General features: G+C 44.1%; 2 protein-coding genes across 3 annotated transcripts in view; both read right to left on the bottom strand.

Annotated features, from left to right (window-relative positions):
* plekhm2 (pleckstrin homology domain containing, family M (with RUN domain) member 2) overlaps window positions 1-14,433 on the bottom strand; it is a 43,451-nt gene extending 29,018 nt beyond the window's left edge. The window contains exons 1-11 of one of the 2 annotated variants that reach the window (XM_063208967.1): window positions 13,343-14,433; window positions 11,829-11,935; window positions 11,378-11,487; window positions 10,873-10,972; window positions 10,496-10,583; window positions 9,730-9,904; window positions 9,121-9,180; window positions 7,091-7,382; window positions 4,073-4,854; window positions 2,351-2,681; window positions 1,028-1,097 (exon numbers count right to left, since the gene is read on the bottom strand). In XM_063208967.1, the coding sequence (XP_063065037.1) occupies window positions 1,028-1,097; window positions 2,351-2,681; window positions 4,073-4,854; window positions 7,091-7,382; window positions 9,121-9,180; window positions 9,730-9,904; window positions 10,496-10,583; window positions 10,873-10,972; window positions 11,378-11,487; window positions 11,829-11,935; window positions 13,343-13,402 (2,175 nt within the window). In that variant the 5' untranslated portion in view covers window positions 13,403-14,433. The remainder of the gene's footprint in view (window positions 1-1,027; window positions 1,098-2,350; window positions 2,682-4,072; window positions 4,855-7,090; window positions 7,383-9,120; window positions 9,181-9,729; window positions 9,905-10,495; window positions 10,584-10,872; window positions 10,973-11,377; window positions 11,488-11,828; window positions 11,936-13,342) is intronic. The other variant, XM_063208968.1, reaches the window with a different exon arrangement.
* Window positions 14,434-14,487: 54 nt separating this feature from the next.
* On the bottom strand, window positions 14,488-21,086 carry ddost (dolichyl-diphosphooligosaccharide--protein glycosyltransferase subunit (non-catalytic)). Its single transcript, XM_063208969.1, has 11 exons — window positions 20,791-21,086; window positions 20,428-20,538; window positions 20,200-20,286; window positions 19,981-20,084; window positions 19,732-19,826; window positions 19,078-19,171; window positions 17,149-17,297; window positions 16,493-16,640; window positions 15,478-15,598; window positions 15,209-15,315; window positions 14,488-15,096 (listed from the first exon to the last, which is right to left on the bottom strand). The coding sequence occupies exons 1-11, from the start codon at window positions 21,020-21,022 to the stop codon at window positions 14,941-14,943; spliced, it is 1,404 nt and encodes a 467-aa protein (XP_063065039.1). The 5' UTR covers window positions 21,023-21,086; the 3' UTR covers window positions 14,488-14,940.
* Window positions 21,087-21,689: the final 603 nt, after the last annotated feature.

Below are 21,689 nucleotides of genomic sequence, written 5' to 3'. Positions count from 1 at the left end.
AAATGGTAGCATCCTGGGGTCACAAAGTCTCCAAATCAACCATCAGGCGCTGTCTACACACCAACAAGCTGTTTGGAAGGCATGCACGGAGAAAACCTTTCCTCACTCACAATCATAAACGCAAATGTCTGGAGTTCGCCAAGCGGTATTGGGGCCTCAACTGGGACCGTGTGCTTTGGTCAGATGAGACCAAGATTGAGCTTTTTGGCAACAAACACTCTAAGTGGGTCTGGCGTGCCACGAAAGATGCGCATGCTGAAAAGCACCTCATACCCACTGTGAAGTATGGGGGTGGGTCAGTGATGCTGTGGGGCTGTTTCGCTTCCAAAGGCCCTGGGAACCTTGTTAGAGTGCATGGCATCATGAATGCTTTGAAATACCAGGACATTTTAAATCAAAATCTGTTGCCCTCTGCCCAAAAGCTGAAGATGGGTCGTCACTGGGTCTTTCAGCAAGACAATGACCCTAAACATATGGCCAAATCTACACAGAAATGGTTCACCAGACACAAAATCAAGCTCCTCCCATGGCCATCTCAGTCCCCAGACCTCAACCCCATTGAGAACCTGTGGGGTGAACGGAAGAGGAGAGTACAGAGGAGAGGACCCAGGTCTCTGGATGATTTAGAGAGATTCTGCAAAGAGGAATGGCTAAAGATCCCTCTTTCTGTCTTTTCCCATCTTGTGAAACATTATAGGAGAAGATTAGGTGCTGTTTTGTTGGCAAAAGGGGGTTGTACAAAATATTAACACCAGGGGTGCTAATAATTGTGAAACACATTATTTGATGTCAAATAATAATTTCTTTATGTGGGATTTTTTCCCCACTGAATAAATGCACTTGTATTGAAGGTTGGATTTTTCTCTTTTTTTCCATTAAGGTCCCATATTATTTATAGAAAAATAATAATAATTGGAAGCTAAAAAACACATCTCAACCAGGGGTGCCAATAATAATGGAGGGCACTGTATGTATCAGAATATATGACCAAGTAAAAAGAATATTATTGAATCCAAACAGAATGTACCTTGAGGAACTGCTCCTCATTCTCTCTGAATACGTGAATCATGAGCAGAAGTAGGTGATTGTTGTCCACACTGTAGGAAGTAAAGAGACATGACATGACGACCAGGCACCACCACCTTCGCAGAGTTGAAAATACCTACCCATGATGATCAGTCTAACTGACAGGAGGGAAACTGTTCTGCTAATGCTAAGGTATTTTAATGGTGACAAACAGATGATTGATTATTCAAAACACATCATAATCCCTCAAAAGATATTCACTTTATACAGCAATACTTGACTCCTATATTTCACTGAGCATAACTCTTACTGATTTTGTAATGAATAAGCCTACCCCCTTATCAGTTAGTGTTAGTAAAGCCGGGCATACACTGTGCAATATTTTCACTCGTGGGTATTAAGCTCCTGCTCTCACTGCACGGTGGAATTTCACTATTTAAAAGTTCACATCTCACGACTCAAGTCCTCACACTATACGAGCTGACAGTTGGATGCGAGCCAAATGCTTCCACTGTGCGACGCGACAGGCATGTTTCCCCGGTCTGAAGAGGAGGGAACATGCACACCTGAGGTGGAGATGAGGTCGCTCTCAACAGTGAAACGCACGGCCCTATTAATTTGTGCATGTGAAGTGTCAAATCGGGACGTAGCACTGCTTTAACTGTGCGATTTACGCACGAGCCACGACCACGATTTCAAACAGTTTTGATTTTCTTGCAACCCTGCGATTGCACAATCTTGAGGCGAAATTGCTCGTCTTTACCCCATGTACACTGAACGATACGAGACTCACGATTGACTGAGATTGAGCAAGAAACCGGCCCTACTCCCAAAAAGTCGTGCGAGTGCCAAATCGTGACAAAAGTCGCACAGTGTAAGCCCAGATTTAGATAGTGTTAGTTAACAAGAGGAAAACTGTTCTACTAAGATATTCTAATGGTCATACAAAGCAATAATTCCACTTCTCCTTGGTTTCACTGATGATGATGACGATTTGACAAACTCCTTACACTATCCGACAGATAGTACTATTTGCCTCCTTCCACTATACATGCTTGCTATGCTGCAAAAGCACATCTTGCTGTTTTGTCGTTATGCATTAGCCTATCCCCATTATCTTTGCTGGTAGCCCTCTCATGCAAATGGAATAGCCGCAGATCCCATTCACTATTTGCTGAAAAAGCTTAACTACACCATAACAGCATTGCTGTGACATTAACGGGAGTCATAAGTAACAGATTCAGACATGATAATGACTATTTTGGTGGCAATAACATTATAACAGTGGCTCTGCATTAGGGTTCATTGTCCCAATCTTCCTCACCTGAACTCTGCTGGGTGGGGGTTCTCCGTTGGGCTTCCCGACTCCTCCGACTGCTCCTCACCCTGCTCCTCGCCCTCCTCATCAGGGGAGACTCCGTTCTCCAGCACAGGGGCCTCCACTGCTCCTCTCTCCTCCTCTACCACCTTCACTTCCTCACTCACTTCCTCTACTTCCTCCTCCTTCTCCTCCTCCTCCTCTCCATCCTCCTCCTCTCCATCCTCTACAGCATTGGAGTGTGCGTGTCTAGGCTGCGGTGGTGGTGGTGGTGCTGTTGCTGTTGTTGCTGCTGCTGTTGCCTCTGTTTCTGCCTCTGTCTCATCCTCATAGCCACCTGGAAGACATGTGTTTGTTTAGAGTAGTGCCACGTAAGAAAGTATGGCAACAGGTAACAATGCAAAAATGCACATTTATTTAAAAAAAGGACAAAACCTTTAAAATAATTCCTGCTGCATTACACATTTCCTGCTAGATTTGAATTATCTGGGACCAAGGTAGTTATATATAATAATTATATCCCCGAAACGCGGAGCGTCGGGGATGAAATGGTTTTGCGTGCGCGTCCGCCACCGCGTCCGCCACCGCGTCCGCCGCCGCGTAAGGTCTTTCGTGTTAACGCGATAACTTTTGAACGGATGTTTGTATTTTTCCCAGATTTTTTGGGTGAATGCTCTAGGGCAGGTTCATGAACTGATTCGAGTTTGGAGGTCAACACTTTCAAGATGGCTGAATTCAAGATGGCCGAATATTTGTTTGGTCCATAACTTCTGACCGGGTGGATGGATTTGTCCCAGATTTGGTGTGTGAATGCTCTAGGGTAGGTTCATGAACTGCTTCGAGTTGGGAGGTCAACACTTTCAAGATGGCTGAATTCAAGATGGCCGAATTTTTGTTTGGTCCATAACTTCTGACCGGGTGGATTGATTTGTCCCAGATTTTGTGTGTGAATGCTCTAGGGTAGGTTCATGAACTGATTCGAGTTTGGAAGACAACACTTTCAAAATGGCGGAATTTTCATTTGGCCCATAACTTCTGACTGGGTGGATTGATTTGCCTGGTAACACCTTATTTTAATGGTTCACCATTTCAGTGAATGTACCATATTAGGTACAGTGTAATAACCAATGTAACAATATTTAATACCATGTAATACTAGTGTAATACCAGTGTAACAATATGCAATATCAGGTACAGTGTAATAACGAGTGTAACAGTATGCAATACCATGTAATATAGTGTAATACCAGTGTAACAATATGCAATACCATGTAATACCACTTACGCACAAACACATGATGTAAGTAAAAACAATGGCGGTGTTACTCTGGTATTACATTGTATTAAATATTGTTACACTGGTTATTACACTGTACCTAATGTGGTATATCCACTGAACCATTAAAACAGTATTACCATTTGTCCCATTTTTTGCTTCATTTTCACAATAGTCGTTTGGTTTTAAGCCTATGCACGTCATGTCACGTCTGTATGCATCATATACGTTTACGAAATGGTGGACGGGAGTGGTAGGAATGATGGGGGACTGGAAGAGTCGCGTTTCGGGGATATACCTTAAGCAGTCGAAGGCAACTGCACAGGCAGTCTAGTTTGAATTACAGTATTAAATACAATATGAGTATTCTTAAGATAATAAAATGACCAGTTTTATAGTGTTTCTGCTCGATAAACATCGTTGCTCACAAAAAAAAGATAATAAAACATCACCTGGAACAGTCTCCGGCTGGCCATTCCCTGTAAGGTCATGGTGGCCACCACTCTTGGCAGCAGAGTCCGGACTGTGAGGGGTAAAGCAGTAGAAGTCGGCGGGGGCGGGCGGGGCGCGGAGGAAGCCGGGGCTGGGCCCAGGGCTGAGGCCTGGGCTGGGGGCAAGAGGGCTAGGCTGGCCCACAGGGTCAGGTGGCTCACCGGCCGATCTGTTCCGAAAGGACTGCAGCTGGGGAGGCATGGAGCCTGCCGATCTGGTGCTGGACGAGCGCCTCCGTCCTGCTACACCACCCCCATTGCTGCTGTTGATGACGCTAACCACCATGTCCTTGTCCATGCCCTCCCCTCTCTTCCCGTCGTCGCCAGTCTTATCCTCCTCCTCCTCCACACTTTCCCAGCTCTCCCTGTCCAGTGTGCCATTCAGCCGGTCCATGACGTCGCACAGAGGCTGCCCCACGCTGTCCATAGACGTGTCGGTCATCTCCGGCAGCCTCAGCAGTGCTTCAGGATCCTCTACCTCACCATCCTCCTTGGTCTTCCTCCGCGTCATGTCCGGCCCAGACACTGCCGCGGGGCCATTGGGGCCCTCCTGGCCCTCGGAGGGGTTCCAGCTCTCCCCGCTGTGGGACTCCGTTTCCTGGGCCCTCTTTCCTGGACCTCCCTCTGGCTCGACTTCCCCGTCCTCATCTGGCTCTGCAGGGGCCACGTTGTGAGCACTGCTCACCGAGCCCGTCGAGTCCTTGCCTCGCCGCTTCTTGGCCGGCTTCCTCCGACGGGCCATTCTAGAAAGGAGCAGGGAGGGGGGCGCACCCGCCAAAAAAAAACCAATAACACGGGTCATTCAAACGGGACCCGCTGAACAAAAGGCAGATTCATTTGAATGCAGATTTTTTTTGGAAAATGTTTTGGACATCCCCAACAAATCACTTTGAATGCAGCACACACAGGAGGAAACCACACTTGTCTGTCTTCGTTATATGGCAATTTACTGAGTTCATTCTCTGCATAAACATTCGGTGGGCATTTCACTAAATTTGACAAAATAATAGCCATACGACCAAATAACTAAATCTAAAAGACGTGGGCGAGTGACATACAGGATGCTTGCATTGCATATAGGCGCCCCTTTATGAATTACAGACTGACAACCAGATGAAAAGAGTAAGAGTCATAGAGGAGGATGGTGAGTGCTTGCATGCATGCAGATTAGTAGCCATGGGTTGCCACACACATTCCTGCGGGATTTCCCACTGGGTGGGAGTCAATGACACTATTTATTCAAATGACTAGGATGGGATGGGGAAAGATGGCAACAAGACTGTGTGTGTGTGTGTGTGTGTGTGTGTGTGTGTGTGTGTGGGGGGGGGGGGGGTGTCTGTGGGAGCATAATAACAATAGGTCAGTTTTCATGAATAAATAGGCTTCTCTTTAGATGACACAAAGTACTGCTCATGTGATGAAATGTGGTCGCAGATTCTTTGACTGCTGAATTGACATTGAGGAATAGGAATAGGATACCCTTGAACAAGGCCAATCAGTAATTCCAATCAGTAATTCTCTACATATGAGGGGCTTAAACCACTGGATTCAGAAACATCTAAATGTTAGTCAATTAAACCCATGAAAGCCAAATGACGGCCATCTCGGCATGTCATATTCCAAAAACAATTTTAATGCAATGTAACTCAACAAATGAAGTCTAAGGGCCATAGAAAATAACTTCTACAAACAGCCTGTAGTGTGCAACAAATAGGTTGCATATGGTCAAGACTGGAACTGGGCAGGATTTCTTTGTTTTCCGTTTTTCAGTTTGTCAATGCAGAGTATTTTGGGAGACGTGGGATTGGATGGGACAGGTCCAAAAGTCTCCTCCTGTGTCCCCTTCCCACACAAACAGGCCACCCGCCTATACAAGTAGACAAACTCTGGCTTGAGCTTCTGTCTCCATCGCCCACATATAACAAACTGTCCTTCCAGAAAATAAGAGTCTGGCTTAACGAAGCTCCCTCGCCTGTCATCCTCCATGAGCTACTGTGCCCCCGTTCCACAGATGTAGGTGTAGACAGTATGGCTTGAACTTCAATGTCTCCCAACCACACACAGTACAAAGCCATTCTCTGGGAGAAGACAGTGGGCTCATACGACTAGACAAAAAAAAGTTAGCAACTGCTTTCAGTCAAGTACGCATGATAAAGTGAAAATGTTGCATGACAATTAGAAATTGTGTCAGACCTCCTAAAAATGGTTTAAGAAAAAAGATGTGTCAACATGCAGCTGCTAAACTCCCATGACTCAAAAAATTGATGGACTTGCTCAATCTAATGCACACAACTCTTCCCTGGTGTCCCTGTAGTTCTCACTGATGTATGCAGATATACACAGGCATGCAAAGTCACACATCCAATGCAGCTCCCACTTGGCTTGAGCTACCATCCCTTCTCTCACATAAACAAGCCATCCAGCGTACAGATCCATGGGGTAAGTCTCTGCCCCTTCTGGCCAGCTCATGGAACTTAGAATGTCAAAAAATGACCTCAGAATTAATTATATGATTGTCAACTTCACTTGTCAAGCGATTTCTGGGTTGTGTGCATGCAAAAATATGTAATTATTTGGACTACACGACAGACATCGCAAGTCTGACATACAGCCACTTCAGCTGTGGTGCAGCGGTAGGGCTGATTGTGCACTTTCCGCCTCAGTTCATGTCAAATACGGGAAGCGTACGTGAGGAAGTCTCTTACCTCGTTTCACACAAAAACTAATGGGTGGTCTTTCAACACCAATCCAAATCTTTAAAATTCACTGCCATCATTAGTGAAATGCAGAGCACATGCCAAACTGAAACAGGATTTTCCCTGACTGGCTCCATTCACTCCCATTCAAATTTTTTGTGAGTTAAAGCCCCATGGACCAGCAGTAGAAGGGCGTGACTTGGATTCCCCCATGTCAAACATCACTACATAACTTGTGCCACCATGCTCCCTCCCACACAAACGAGTCCCATGTGGAGCTCACCTAATGACCTCCAGCTCCGTGCTGATGGTCTCTGCCTCGTCCCCCGTGGTGGCATCGTGCCGGCTGTGCACCGGCGTCACGTCGGCCGAGGTGTTAGTGTCTGAGTCCTCGTTGAAGGGGTTGTGGCGGAAGGTGGGGCTGCGTGAGAGCGAGGTGGTTCTAGACGGTGGTCCCGTCGTTGCCAACGCAGTAGTGGTGGTCCGAACCGGGACCGGCCCGCCATCGCTCACCACAGTCTGGGGGTCGGACACACTGGAGCGGGGAGCGCTAACTGGGTCGGTCAGGTCCCCCTCTAAATAGTTGGAGGAGAGGCACACACACATACGGTTAATATACAGTATGGTACACACACACAAAGACGGACAACAGCGATGCTTATCAGCCACAGGTCAGCAGAGCCATGCTGATGTGGAGAGACCATCGGGACTGAACAACGGGCCGGTTTTGGAGCCACCCTGCCAAAGCTTCAGACCAGTGCCACTTCTCTCATCTGGCTGCCATCTTTATTTTTGAACCACAGCCGACACACTTGAACACATGTGAATTCAACGGCCATCAAACTGAAAATTTCAGTCCGTTTCATTAGTCAGTTATTAATAAAAATGGAAAATATGTATTAATCACTAATAATCATCAATTATCAATCATAATTATTAAGCTTAATTTAATGTATTTCTGTACATGGTGTATTATGTACATGACTCAATTTAAACAAACTGGCACTGATGCGGAAACATTTTGGTGAGCTGCTTGAAACCCAGGCCTTTACACATGCAGAACCAATGCCATGTCATTGCGGAGGGCTACCATGAAAGCAGGGCAATACTGTGCACTGGGTTAGGTTTAGCGGCGTGGCTGGACCAGGCATTGCAGGATGCTGGAGTTAGATGCTGATGCGGCCTTCAGACACAGGGGGGGCGGAGGTTACCAGCAGCACTCACCTGCACACCTCCGAGTCTCACCTTTGACTGGGCACTGCTGCCGAGCTGCTTTCAAAAATAACCACTAAGATAACATCACTCCGTCACAGGACTTACTGCAGGTATCTATGATCCATAGGCCTCTGGTCATGTGCATTTACGTCAGTGTAACAGTGGGTAAATGCAATGACGACATAGGCGCAAACATAGGTACTATACACATACATTGGACAACACATGATGCTATGTAGGAAACGGACAGAACGCTTCCTTCTAAAGAAAAACTTGGTGGTAGCGAGGCATCAAGGCAGGTTTGAATACATTCATAAAATTCCACCTTTTTCGTTTTGCCAGGTTGGTTGAGCAGCGTAGCTGTTTACATCATGCTGCCTTCAATATCAATTTCATAATTGAATCTAACAAGATCTTGATGCATCTCATAAGATCTGTATCTATCTAACAATATTAAGTCAGCCATGGCCCACCGTTGTGTTGCCAAAAAAGCAAATACAAATTTAAACATTCAAAGAGAGAATAGGAAAAGACGGTTCAATTTAGGTCTCAGTACGAGATAATCTGAAACAGAGTTTTCTGCCTCCTTGATGCCTGCTACCAGTGACTTGTTAGACAGTGATGACAACAAGACAAGTCTAAAACTCCCCATTCACAATACTCTCACATGCTAATTCAGAAGACCATTCTCTTCTACCAACCCCAAAGACTACTACAGAAGAGTGTACAGAAACTATACACCCTCTGTGGGATCTAAATTATCTACACCGAAACACCCAAATTCAGTCTAGCCCACAGGACCCACACCTGAATAGCTTTTCCGAGCAAAGGCTAAATTAGTATACCAAATAAAGCAACACGGAGCAAGGCAAGCATGCACTCCTCCACCACCCTGAGGTGTGGTCATAGACAGGAGTGGTTGTGTGTGTTGGGTGTGTGGATGAAGGGTGAGGTTTGTAGTGAGTAGGTGAGATGTAAGGTGTGAGGTGGAGGATGGTAGTGGGATTTGGCTTGGCAGGACGAGGGGGGGGAGCATGGAAGGGAGGGGAAGGGACGGGAGGGGAGTGGACAAGAGAAGGGGGAGTAACCATGTCCCACCTTCCCAGTCTGCATTTGGCATTGACTGCAACACGGGGAAGATGTCACCGAAATCATAATCTAAAAAAAGGAGGGATATAAGACTCAACATTAGGTGGGGGAAAAATGAAAATGAGAAAACACAAAAAGTATGACAAGGTGAAGACAAGACATGAATGAAAAAGAAAACAAAAAACGAGACTGCAATGAACAGAAACTGTTGACCAAGGAAGCAAAGTGAAAGTGAAGTAGCACTATGAAACTAGCCTATGTCAGTCACCAGACAATGTGGTAGTGAGACAACAACGAACTAACACTTTACCCTTTGCATGTGACACAGCGCCACCGAATAACGCTTGCCACATTCACTCGCAGACCGAATGACTGACACGAGCAGACAGAAACGACTTTGACAGACAAATCATTTTTCACTCTTGACTTTCGATTATCCAAATTTTTGCAGAGCGAATTTGTATGACTCTTACGTCAGTCATATTACGTGTATGTATAGTACTACAGTGCGAGTGAGTGTGTGAATGACTGCTAAAAAAACGCTAATGAATGATGAGCATGAGCAAATGTTTAGAGGAGGTGGGGGGGAGTTAACATGGAGGACGCGGTGGGTCCTACCTTCACTGGACGGGGCGATGGCGCTGTCATCCCACTCCAGGTTTGTGGAGGTGAGGGACGTGAAGGAGTGGATTGACAGGCTGTCTGAGCTGGGCAACCTCTCCTCAAAGTCTAGAAGGTTCTGCGGCTTGTAGTACTCGGGCATGTAGGGCGCAACGTCTAGATAGGGAACATCCTAAGGCAGGAAGAAATGACACAAAAAAAACATTTCCACAGTCCATACAGTATAGATCTGTGTTTCTCAACTGGTTGGTCGGAACCCAAAAGTGGTTCGCGGAGAGGTCCTGGGTGGGTCACAGAGCGGTGGTGTAACAATATATACTGTAAATTGATGCTTTTATTGGGCCACGAAACAGACTGTGATGTTGAAGAGTAAACATGGTTAATAACACTCCTCTCCTCGTCTCCTCCTAGTTGACTGACATGTTATGTAAGCATAAAATGCAAATACTGATGGACATTATCACATGATGAAAGGATATATTTTTTATAATAATTATTTGAAGATTATACCGGCGCAACAAAATATCGGGTCACAACGTAATGACTATGGCAAAATTGTGGGTCCCAAGACTACTCAAGTTAAGTACCACTGTTATAGACAGTGGGCAAGGTGTGAATGCATTATTCAGGAAGGTAGAATACAGCCTTCTACGTACATCTATTTGGCCTTCTAGGATTGGACTAATGGCTGTCAGCCAATTCATCTGGTTGAAAGCATGTCTTAGTCTAGTAATTCTTTTCCTGTGAGCAGAAAGGCACATACCAGCTCTAGGTCAAACCGGATAAACTCCAGTCCCGAGACCAACGTGACAAAGAGGGTGAGGTGATCGTGGCTGCAGACCAACGCATTTCTACAGGAGAGTGAAGACGAGGCAATTAGCAACAAATCATCAATTGACACGCCTCTCCTCGTCACTTAGTGCAAAGATACTGTATACAGTAGTTACACCTGAAGCAAAGCCAAGCTAAACTCAACTCAACTGAGAGAGGGGGGCAAAGACCAAACAATACTGCCAAATAAGATTCGGGAATTACAGGTTCTTAAGCTTGTGATTATCATGCCTCAAGGAAAGCTCATGTGTGTAACCTTCAAGTGTCAACATGCAAGAGAACACTCATATCGTGACGGGCGGCACTCACTTGAAGTAATACTTCTGTAGCAGGGCCTGGTTCTCCTGGAAGAGCCGGAGGTAGCTTTCTAGTGAGCTCTCGCTGAGGGCCAAGTACAGCCAGGCACGACCTGCGTGGGAAATCCAGACAAAAACAAAGTCCATTAACTATACAGTTCGGCTGTCTAAAGACACTGGAAATGTTCTATTAGGTCAGACCAATTCGGTCACACATAATGTACATTATTCTATAAGGAGGGAAGGAATTTAATCCAACATGACACAGCACCTTAGTGACTCTGACATGAATGCGGGTCAGTAGTATATCCCCCCCCCCAGCTGTACCATTAGGGGAAGAACCCCCTAAAATGAGGCTGCTTAAAGAATGGGAATGGTCAAGAGTGTCACAACCAACTCAAAGTGTGTGTGTGTGTGTGTGTGTGTGTGTGTGTGTGTGTGTGTGTGTGTGTGTGTGTGTGTGTGTGTGTGTGTGTGTGTGTGTGTGTGTGTGTGACAAAGCAAGGGGTGGTACTCACTTCGACCAAGGTTGGTAGCTATGTGCTTCAGTTCATCTATCTGTCGCACAGCTTCTCTGCGCGTGAAGTGCAGGACAAGGACCCAGTATCCTGACGAAATGTCTTGTAACCTTCAGCACGTACAAACATAAACATGGACAAAAGAAAAACAGGAAGATGAGTGGAACAAAGTGCAAACTGAAATAAAAGGAAACAGAATACAGTCACACATTGACGGCACAGAACGGCGCTGCATTAAAAATAGTGCCGTTCATTTCATCTGTGGCTATTCCCCAGGGAACTGAAACCATAAACCCTGGGGCTTCTCCGCAGCCAAACAGCCCGGTCATTGTCCGATGTACTCGCCCACAGCCTGCAGAACTATCCCATGCCATGTTTACAGCTGCTACTCAGGCAGAGGTCAACAGATAGCAAATGCTCGAATGCTTGAAGAACCAGTAGCGAGCCTTACCCGTACAGCAAGGCATGGTCCAGGTGCTCACAGAGACGCTGTAGTACTCGGTCGTGGTTACGAATGGCTGGGGTCTCATCTTCGCAAGCAGCAAAGTAACTTTGCAGCTGGAAATGGTATAAAAGTGTGGAAGAATCAATTCATGATTTTTATTGCGTCATGGCAGTTTATTTCAATGCTTTACTCATTAAATGAATAGAGTAGTAAAAGTAAATTCATGGTGTAAGTACAACTCTAGCACATGATATTACATAGCTGTTACAATAGTTAATCCATTGCACCTAATGACGTAGTAGGCTGTGTTGTGTTTGCCTACTGAAAAAACACTAAAAAAAACTCAACACAAACAACTCAACACAAATGTGATCCAACCAGCACAGAGATAGCTGATTGTAAGACAAATGCACAGGTTTACTGGTTACTCGGATAAGTTACCTCTGATGGAAAGAAAGTTTTTCTTTCCTTTTGCTTTTTTTTTTTTTAAACATCCCTGAAAATGAATAGCTGAATACACAAGTAATCAGTTTGAATAAATAAAACATTATCAGTCCCATAATTATGAATCATAGAGCATCAATACCCTACGATCCCACTGGCTGAATTATTACAAGGACTAGACTGGCCAGAGATGATATAAAGTGTGAGAATTACCACTAATGATGAGGGTTTACCCGCTTTTAGTCAACCAAAAGAAATTCCAAGCACCTGATAGTCATGTGACCTCAAAACTTGGAACAGGAAACGTCAGAAATACATTAAGCAGAAGTAGGCACTGACGATAGGGTCGGGGTGCTCGTTATGTCAAAAAAAGGGAGGGAAAAACGCAATGGCAGCGCATCACAGGAACCATGCAATATCGACATCCATTGACAAAAATATGTCCAATATCGTTTGGGGTTATCAGTATCGTAATGTAGGAAGAGTAAATAAATGGCTCAAGAACAAAATGTTCGATGTTGATTCCTATGGATCACTGGATCTTACAGGCTACTACAGAATGTGAATGTCCTGGAACTGCAGACAGTCATACATCGAAATGGCAAACAATGTTAATTGATGACCATCACAATAATGCCCCGATTGTTTCTTGCCATATGCTACTTCACTGGACAAAGGGATCACTTTAGCAGTAAACAGAAAATGCAGCAAGCATTCAGGTCTCCTGCTGGTAGCATATTGTGAGGGGGCTAATGTTTACAACAAGTACAGTATCAGTACAGCATCATAACAAGAATGCTTAGGGGGTAGGGCAATGGTGTGACAGTGTGATGTGTTTTAGAGAGAGATGGCGAGCGCGCAAGATGTTTTCTGCATCGCAGTCGCTTGCTGTAATGATGTAATTGCGTCTTCTCCGAAACATAGCCAACAAAACCGGGGGAAGCTAGCTCCTCTTTGGGTTGGGGTGTTGTTTCCCCCACACCGTAGCAGGCCTATTTTAAACCACTATCTTCCCAAAAAAAACCACGGCTGGAGGTTAGAAGCCTCCATTGATTGCTTTATGAAATGAAGGTTACCTTTTTCACGGACATGGAGATGTTTTCCAGTATTCGGTCTTTGACTTTGAGCTGATCCATGACTTGGTCTCCTTGGCCGCCAGCGGATGTCAGCTGATACCCAGTGGATAGTGCGTCTGTGAGTTGGCCACTATTCCGTGCTCCCACTGCCGAATGGTCCCTGTCCAGCAAGTCTGACCCGACTGTCACTCATTTGGACTTTAATTAACCCCTTTCTCCCATTTTTGTTACACGCTTGCACACAAAATGATTGCGCTTTCTTCCTAGTCCGTTACCACAAAAGTAAATGTCATTGAGCAGTCCAAAACTAACTTAGTCCTGCAGTAGGACAGCTGTTAGGACAAAGTAGTAACTTTTCTTCAACTCAAGCTTGCACTGACTGAAGCTCATTCAGTTTAGGTGCTTCTAGAATATTGGATTCACTTTGGAATTTATCCTCCATTCCGCTGGACTAAGGGAGTCAGTCAGCTGTCCACTTATGCTGCTGTCACAGGCAACTTCCCCAGTTAAAATTAGCAACAGGAGTAGAACTACTGATGGAATGTCAACCAAAACTAATCACTCGTGAAAAAAAAAAACTAATTTCCTTACCAGTTGCTGACCCTAAACTTAGCCGTCCAGGCTGTTAGGATTCAAGCCATTCACTAAATAAGTCGACAATGTGTCAGCAGCCTTTCCAGGACAGTCCTACTTGACAGCACAATGGCCGCACAAGTTAGCCAAGGTCTCAATTGACCAAGTTTTCAAGCTTTATAATACGTTGGGGTCATCTCGCTGGCTGGCAAGCAGTCCAGGTTGACAGGACCCATATAGCAAGTAACAGCTAATGCTATTCTAGCATTGTCGGCTAGCACTGTTTTTAAGCCCGCGTCGGCAACATGTTGAATGTAATCCGAATTATTGTCTGCACTTCAACCTCAGTTTACTCGTGTCCCGAGATTAAGACAGCTCATGTTCCCATTGCATCCAGTGTCTTGTTTGTCTTCCTTCAGGAGCCCATCTCGCTGGGACTACCCTGTCCAGCCCCTGCTACTACGGCTTTGCCAGTTTGCCAGTCATTTGTCAACAAACTCGTGACTGCTAACCGGACATGACATCATTTAGAATCAATGCGACTTGAAAAACAGAAGACTTGCAGAAGCAGATAGGGTGGAATGTCAACATTTTACTTCAGTTGTTGGACACAAATATCTTTTTGTACAAACATTGAAAATTTTCCATTTTGTCAGCCATCTTAACACAGGAACCAAGTTATCAGTGCATTTTTTTTTACTGAATTGCTGACTCTTTTGAAAGAGGTCCTTATTTTTTTTATTAAAACAAAAACATGTACTTTGCTGCCAGTTATAAAATCATTTAATTTCTTTCAATTTGACGTGGCAACCCTCAATCCTGCAAAAAAGAAACATTATTTACACAGTGTGGAAGGGCTGTTTTAGGTCCTTTCAACCTAAGCCAGGTGCATACACACAACTTCTTGTGCAGTACAAGTTATCTTTGTGCACAACAGTGTGAAAGTGGTCCTGACATTCTTCACCCCCACCCACCCTTTCCCCTCAGTCACACGCATTACTTTAACCCCCTTAGTCTCCCATAACTTAATCTGCCTTCACTTTCTCTGGCTCTTTCATATGCAGGAACACCACACTGAAGAGGAAGAGTCCTCCCATCATTGAGAAGACGCTAGCGTAATAAGGGAACGCAGAGGGGATGAAACGCTCGTATTGGGTGTGCTGCAGTGGACGAACAGACACCTGAAAAGCAGAAAAATAGACACATTATTGCATGATCTCAAGTAAGAGGAAATCAGGTCTGCCTCATTGAATACACAAAATTCAATTCAAATACATGCAGTGTCGTGCTCACCTGTGTGGAAGAGTAAAGGTGTGTGTATCCAAGTCTGTTGTAGTCCACCTTGAACTGAAACACGCCATACACGTCTGGCAGCTTGAACTGGACACTGTATTTGCCACCTACAAAATATCAGTTATACAAAAAAAACTGTTATAAAGCCATGTTGGAACATTAGGGGCTGAAGGAAAAGGATGATACAATGCCAGATGCAAATTAAAATAATGCAAAACATGGCAATTATTTCTGTGGTTATGCACCACTAAATTCCATTGGAGCCATACCATTTTTCTTGAGGTAGGTCCTGACGAAGGGGTCAATCCTGACAAACTCCAGCTGAATGTCATCACCATCGAAAGGCACCCACTGTCCCTCAGACAGCATCTCAATCACAACGCTGTACTCCTGTAAACACATGACATTTTAGTGCCAAATATATCACAGTACTGCACCAAATTAATGCCTTTTTGAGTCACCTATTTGTGCAGATGGGCCTGCAGACCACTCTTTGCTGATAAGACTCGAATACATCATAACATGGCTACGCCATTACTGAGGGCCTTAAGTAACAGATTAAGACCTCATCATTACAATTGTGGTGGCAATTAGGTTATAACAGAGACCCTGTTCAAAGGGGTTAAAAAAATACAATGCAACTTTTGGATGGTTCTCATATGAGGCTCACCCTAAGGTACTTCACTGTTTAAATAGCAGAGACTTGTCAGCACAGGAGTGCCAACACGACTCAAGCCAACTTGTAGTTCTAGTTTTTACTCTACAGGCTGTTAGTGCTCTCGAGTGAAAGTTAACTGCACAGCGACCAAACTTGTTTGCCCCACCTTGAGCGTCTCTCAGCTACCATCCTTCCTTATTTTAAAGTATTTCTTTTCAGCACATGTTACGGAATTAACCAGATTCATTTCAATGCAGGCTGTAGCCCACAGTGCTGTATGTGACAAATTAATTACTCTACTCTTCTCTATTCTGATCTAATAACGTCAATCGAGAAAGAAGATTGTGCACATCGCAGCTAAATGTGCGTGGCAAAGTTTGAATGAATGAAGGGTCAACATACTTGAATGGAATAAAACAAACACAAAAAAGGATTTCAAGCGTGCCGACTAAACTTTGTAATAAGTCAAATCAGTAAGTAACAAACAAATGCATAATAACCATCTTGGTTATTACTGACAACATCTTGCATAGTTTCTCTTTAATGGTCTCTGCAGGCTGAGATGTAAACAAATTGAACTCATCCTCATAATAATCAGCAGTTAGGTTGTGATTACAGGTACTGACCACCAGGTCTGTGATGGTGTAGGCAGCGGGTGGGGTGCTCTCTCCAACAGGGTGGTGGGTGACTGCTCCCACTCTCAGCACGCCGGCCTCCTTGAACACCCAGCGCGACAGGGCCTCGGCCAGCTCCAGGTTGCCAGTCTGATCATGTCTGTGGATACATTTGCGAGTGTTTTTTTAAGGGAGTTTGCAGTGACAAATAGTAGTGAGTCACACAGGTTTTTTTTCACCACAAGAAATAAAACCACCACTTCCCTTACTTGCAATCTAACTCAGTGGTTAAAACCTGACCAAAGGATGACCAAAGGATGACAAAAACAGTTAAAAAATATAACAAGCCTGCACACCAGCTACAGTAAACACTTTTTTTTTGTTTTACAAAGGAGATTTTATTTGCTCTTTAAAGTAATGCAGTTTCTTATCGGTGATGTCTATTTTCAGTACCTGAATTTCTACAATACTTGAAAACTTGAAGCCATCCTTTTTACACAAAGTTAATTATCATAGTACTCTCCTACAAGGAAAAGTGTATGCTGCAAACACATCCTGATTTGTCTCTGATGGTTGGAAAGGATGTTGCTAAGATCCGACAACAAGCAAGCATTTGGCATGCAATGATAAATAAGAAAGCTAAAAGCTAAAATAGAGGGAAGGAATACCTCTCGGATCCAGGGGCGGCCTTCTGCACAGCAGAGCTGAAGAAGGCATCACTGAAGAAGTCCAGAGAGCCACTGAAGACCACACGAGCGTTGTTCCTAGCCTGGAGACCAGCGATTAGGAGTGTGTTCTTCCCAACAGCATGTGGGTACTGGACAAAGAAAAGACACAATGTTAGGACTGGCACTTAGAACGTACTCTGTAAACTTATTAGAATGAGGATTTTTGAATGAGAATGAAGATTTCTTAGAATGAGGATTTCTACTTCGGAGAACGTTTTTGAAATGTAGCGCCTGTACAATTTGTCGAAAACAACTACTCCTTATTTCACATTTAAAAAAAAAAAAAAATATCAATGTAAATATGTACTGTACGATATACCAAAGACCTACAAATCAGAAGTGTGTGAGATATACAATGTGCCATACCACAACAGTTAACCTCTTAAAGTTCGGGGTGGTCGGTACCGGGTTTAATGACTTTGAACTTGAACTTGATCTTCATTCCGCAATTGTTTAAAATCCAGGTGGTGTAATAAACCCAGGAACATTATATATCATTGGAAAGCTTAGAACCTCAGGAACACACCTAGCACTACTATACAGGGATTTGAACATATTGTATGTGCATTATTATCAATTTATTACACAATGCCACCTTTCAAATTTGACCCTCCCAAGCACCCCTCGCCTGATGTCTCCCTACCTTCCTAGGATGAGTGGACATCCAAACATGAACATATCCTTATCAGCATGGTCTCAAAATGTCTGTTACAATCCAAGGTTTATGAGAGTGTAGTCTTTTTTTACTTTATTTCAACCAAAAGTTGTACAACTCCAGTCAAACAAAACCACTTTATTGTGAAAAAAATGATCATGTTTTTTTTCCCTCAGGAATTGTGCTGTTTTTGTCCACACTTCCATATTTTTCACATGATCAATGATATTCAACATGATCCCCAGACTCTGCTGATTACATGGGCAGCACTGGGGTGGCTCTGTGACATTCCTACCCTGAAAGACAAGCCTTAGAAGAGAAGTAGGCAGGTCCTGTTTTACACAGCTTTGTGTTGGCTCATTTGCTTTGAATGACTGCAGCTCCCTCAAAGCAAGAGCTAGAAACTCCATTCAAAGACTGAGTGATAGCCCAGAGTCCAGGTTTTCAAATGAGTCATATAGCTCTTCTGTATTACACCCAGGGACAAAGGAATCTCAAATCTGCTCAACAATACCCCTTTCTTACCATGTTTTTACTGTACATAGTGTACAGTACCGTACAGTACTGTACAGCAACATCTCTGTAATACTACCCAAAAGGCATATCCAACCATGGCTGATTACTGTATAACACCTCCAGGAGTATGCTTTCATATGTGACTATGATGAGGCTTCTAGCTCAAAAGGTTCTTGTACAGTAAGACCTTATATGGGGGGTGCATTTTGACTAACTAAAAAAAATACAAAAAGACACTTGGTAAAACGCATGTGTATATCCACACATTATTGTCTTGGTAAAGGTCATATATAGATGTAGCAAGTTCTCCTTTGACAAACAGCTTCAGTAGACCTGTGATGAAGTCTTAAATATGTTTCCAATGCCAAATGCATCAGCTATACTGCTGAAATGTAGTAATTTCTAGGGGGTCTTCATGAACGCATTTCAGAAAAAAGATGTTCTAACCCCTGTAAGTCCTTGGCAGTACATCACAAAATCTTCCTGTCACTTCCTGAAGATTCTACAGAGTCTCTACTTTCAAATGGTACCAGCCACTTCATGATGGGTCAAAGTATGCAGACACAGGAAGCATCTAAGTAGACGTTGTGCAAAACTTTAAAAACACTCAAAAATAGCCCCGAAGCTTAAGAGGTTAATGAACATAGTTAATGAAGACATAGTTAATGAAGTTAATGGTCAAAAATAAATTGTGTCACCTGCTTGATGGCTTGGTCAGGGAAGAAGGAGTAGGAGGTGGAGGATCCAGTCAGGATGTCCAGCACCAGAGGGTTGTCTGGGTCAGCCACCATGCTGTGCAAAAGAAAACCATGTACAAACACTTAAGCCCATCATTGGGAAACTCCTCCAACTCCCATTGTCATTGTGACACAGCACTCCACAGCACACAAGTGAACACTGCACACAACAAAATTGCATTTATGCCTCACCCGTGCAAGGGGGCAGCCCTCAGTGGCGCCCCATGGGGAGCAGTGCGGTGGGACGGTACCATGCTCAGGGTACCTCAGTCATGGAGGAGGATGGGGGAGAGCACTGGTTGATTACTCCCCCCACCAACCTGGAGGGTCGGGAGTCGAACCGGCAACCTCTGGGATGCAAGTCTGACGCCTAACCGCTCACCCATGACTGCTGACTTAAAAGTGGCATTGAACAACTGGCCAAACTGTATTTCTTTCTAAAACTTTGAACACTTTTTGCTAAGCAACAGACAATACTCTTCTTGAGAGTGTACGCATTTCAGAAAAATAAAGACGTGTAAAGCTATTCATTGGACACATTTGCCATTTCCATCAGAATCAAAATGGACAAGAGACGTTTGTTTTGACAGTTGCCTACATTATGACTAGACTTACCCAACACCCTTGAACAAGATAGGCTTCTCCGTGGGTTTGCCAACAATGGTTGGTGCTTTCAGAAGATTCTCTGGATCAGCAACAATTAAAGAGTGCTATGATGGGGAGTAAAATAAATGTCTGATCAGATTGTTGGCTCTAGTACACACACTGAGCGTGCAATGCATGCATTTAGTGAACCTAAATAAACAGCTGTTCTGCATGGGTTTCCAACAATAGAAAATATGCATGCTGGGAAAATGTACTTACATCACCAGGGTCTGACACATCATAGTTGTGATGGTCAATGACAGCAGTCTTCTCTTCATCAAACTCAATGCCACACTCACTGCCAAGTTCTCTCAAGGGATCACCTGGACAACACAAAGCCAATTGATGTGTTATAGAGCTCTCACAGAAAGGACCACAGTGCAATCGTTTAAGTGAACTTAATATTACCATAAAGCCAACAATAAACAGCCCACTTACCAATGTCAGAGCTTGCAGCAACGAGAACATTTCCGCCTCCATCAATGAAGGCTGTAATGGTCTCAACGTTTATATTTCCACCGAAGTCTGCAACGAACAAAAGCAAACTTTTTAGAACCTACCTAGCGTATTAATCCTTCTGACAAAATAATTACCGTAGTCGTGCTATGCATCGGCCCTACATGCACACACACACTCCGTAGACACACCAAATTGTTGCATACTCACCTTCCACCGACGGGGAGAAAATGACGAGATGGTCGTAGAGAAATTGTCCATATTTAATTAGGGACAGACTAGCGTCGTCTGCAGTTTTGAAGGTAAGGTCAAATCCTCGGTCTGCAAACAGAGACAAAAAAAGCTTGGTTGTTACAAAATATATTTTAGCCACACGCGATGCGGCTTGCTGCTAGCAAGTCCATGGACATTGATATTGAACATGAATGGCTAAGGAGTGGAGATAGCAATAAGCTATTATGTGATTTCGTTGAATTATTTCTGAAATACCAGCGGTTAGATGCCTTGTCCATTGAAAAACTGTTTAAACCCAGCTGTCAGATGAACTCCCAAACCGATAGTTCTACTACTCACCGGCTAGGCTGCGGAAGAAGATTGAATGGGTGTCTTTGATATTTGGGTTGTCCAACAGAACTAGCGTCTTGCTATCTCCACGGGCTCCTTGTAACAAGCAAACGATTGTGGCCACAAACAGGACATTTCTCATTCCCGATAGTGAAGTCTGCGCCATGCTATTACTCCGTTTCTTGCATTTAGCAGCCAAATATCGGCCACATTCGCCTGCAGACTGATGTCCCACCGCCATTTTCCCGTTTAGACAACGTCAGCGCAAGGAACTAGCTAACCTTTGGCCCATGCGAATTCAACCAATCACAAACGTTCACGCACTCCATGCGCAAAACCCGGAATCAGGGCGCAGTGCTTGCTTCTTTCAAACTCTCCGAGTGGAGTCCAATATGCGGACTTCCCTCCTCCCTTGCTCACTTGCCTGCTTGTGATCTCATGATGATGTCACTGACAACGGAAAATAAATTCAATATCTTGCAAAAGCGCAATTGTAAAGTCATTTTCTCATGTGCAAACTGGATGATGAATGAAGAATAGTCCCCCAAAAATTATTTTGGCTAGGCTGACAGCTGGGAAACTTTATTGTTTTCTCCACGGAGGAGGGGCCAGGAGGCGGGGCGAGGCCACAAGCACAAGTGGAGGAATCAAGGTCGCATATTGGGATGCACTCTCCGAGTGCTCATTCTCTTCTGTCATTTTTGCTAAGCGCAAATAAAGCCGTTGATTAAGTCTTTCTTCCAATTAATCAAGATTAATTAGCAGTATCACCATCAGCAACACCATCATCATTATCATCACAGTCATAAAGACCTATGGTTTGTCCATGTAGGCAATGCATGTTACATTGACAACAACAACAACAATAATGATAATAATAACAAATAAATAAATAAAGAAAGAAAAAG

This window comes from Engraulis encrasicolus, chromosome 10 (genome assembly GCF_034702125.1).
Source record: "Engraulis encrasicolus isolate BLACKSEA-1 chromosome 10, IST_EnEncr_1.0, whole genome shotgun sequence".
In the NCBI taxonomy this organism is placed as follows: domain Eukaryota; kingdom Metazoa; phylum Chordata; class Actinopteri; order Clupeiformes; family Engraulidae; genus Engraulis; species Engraulis encrasicolus.
This window is presented reverse-complemented; position numbering and strand designations above follow the sequence as displayed.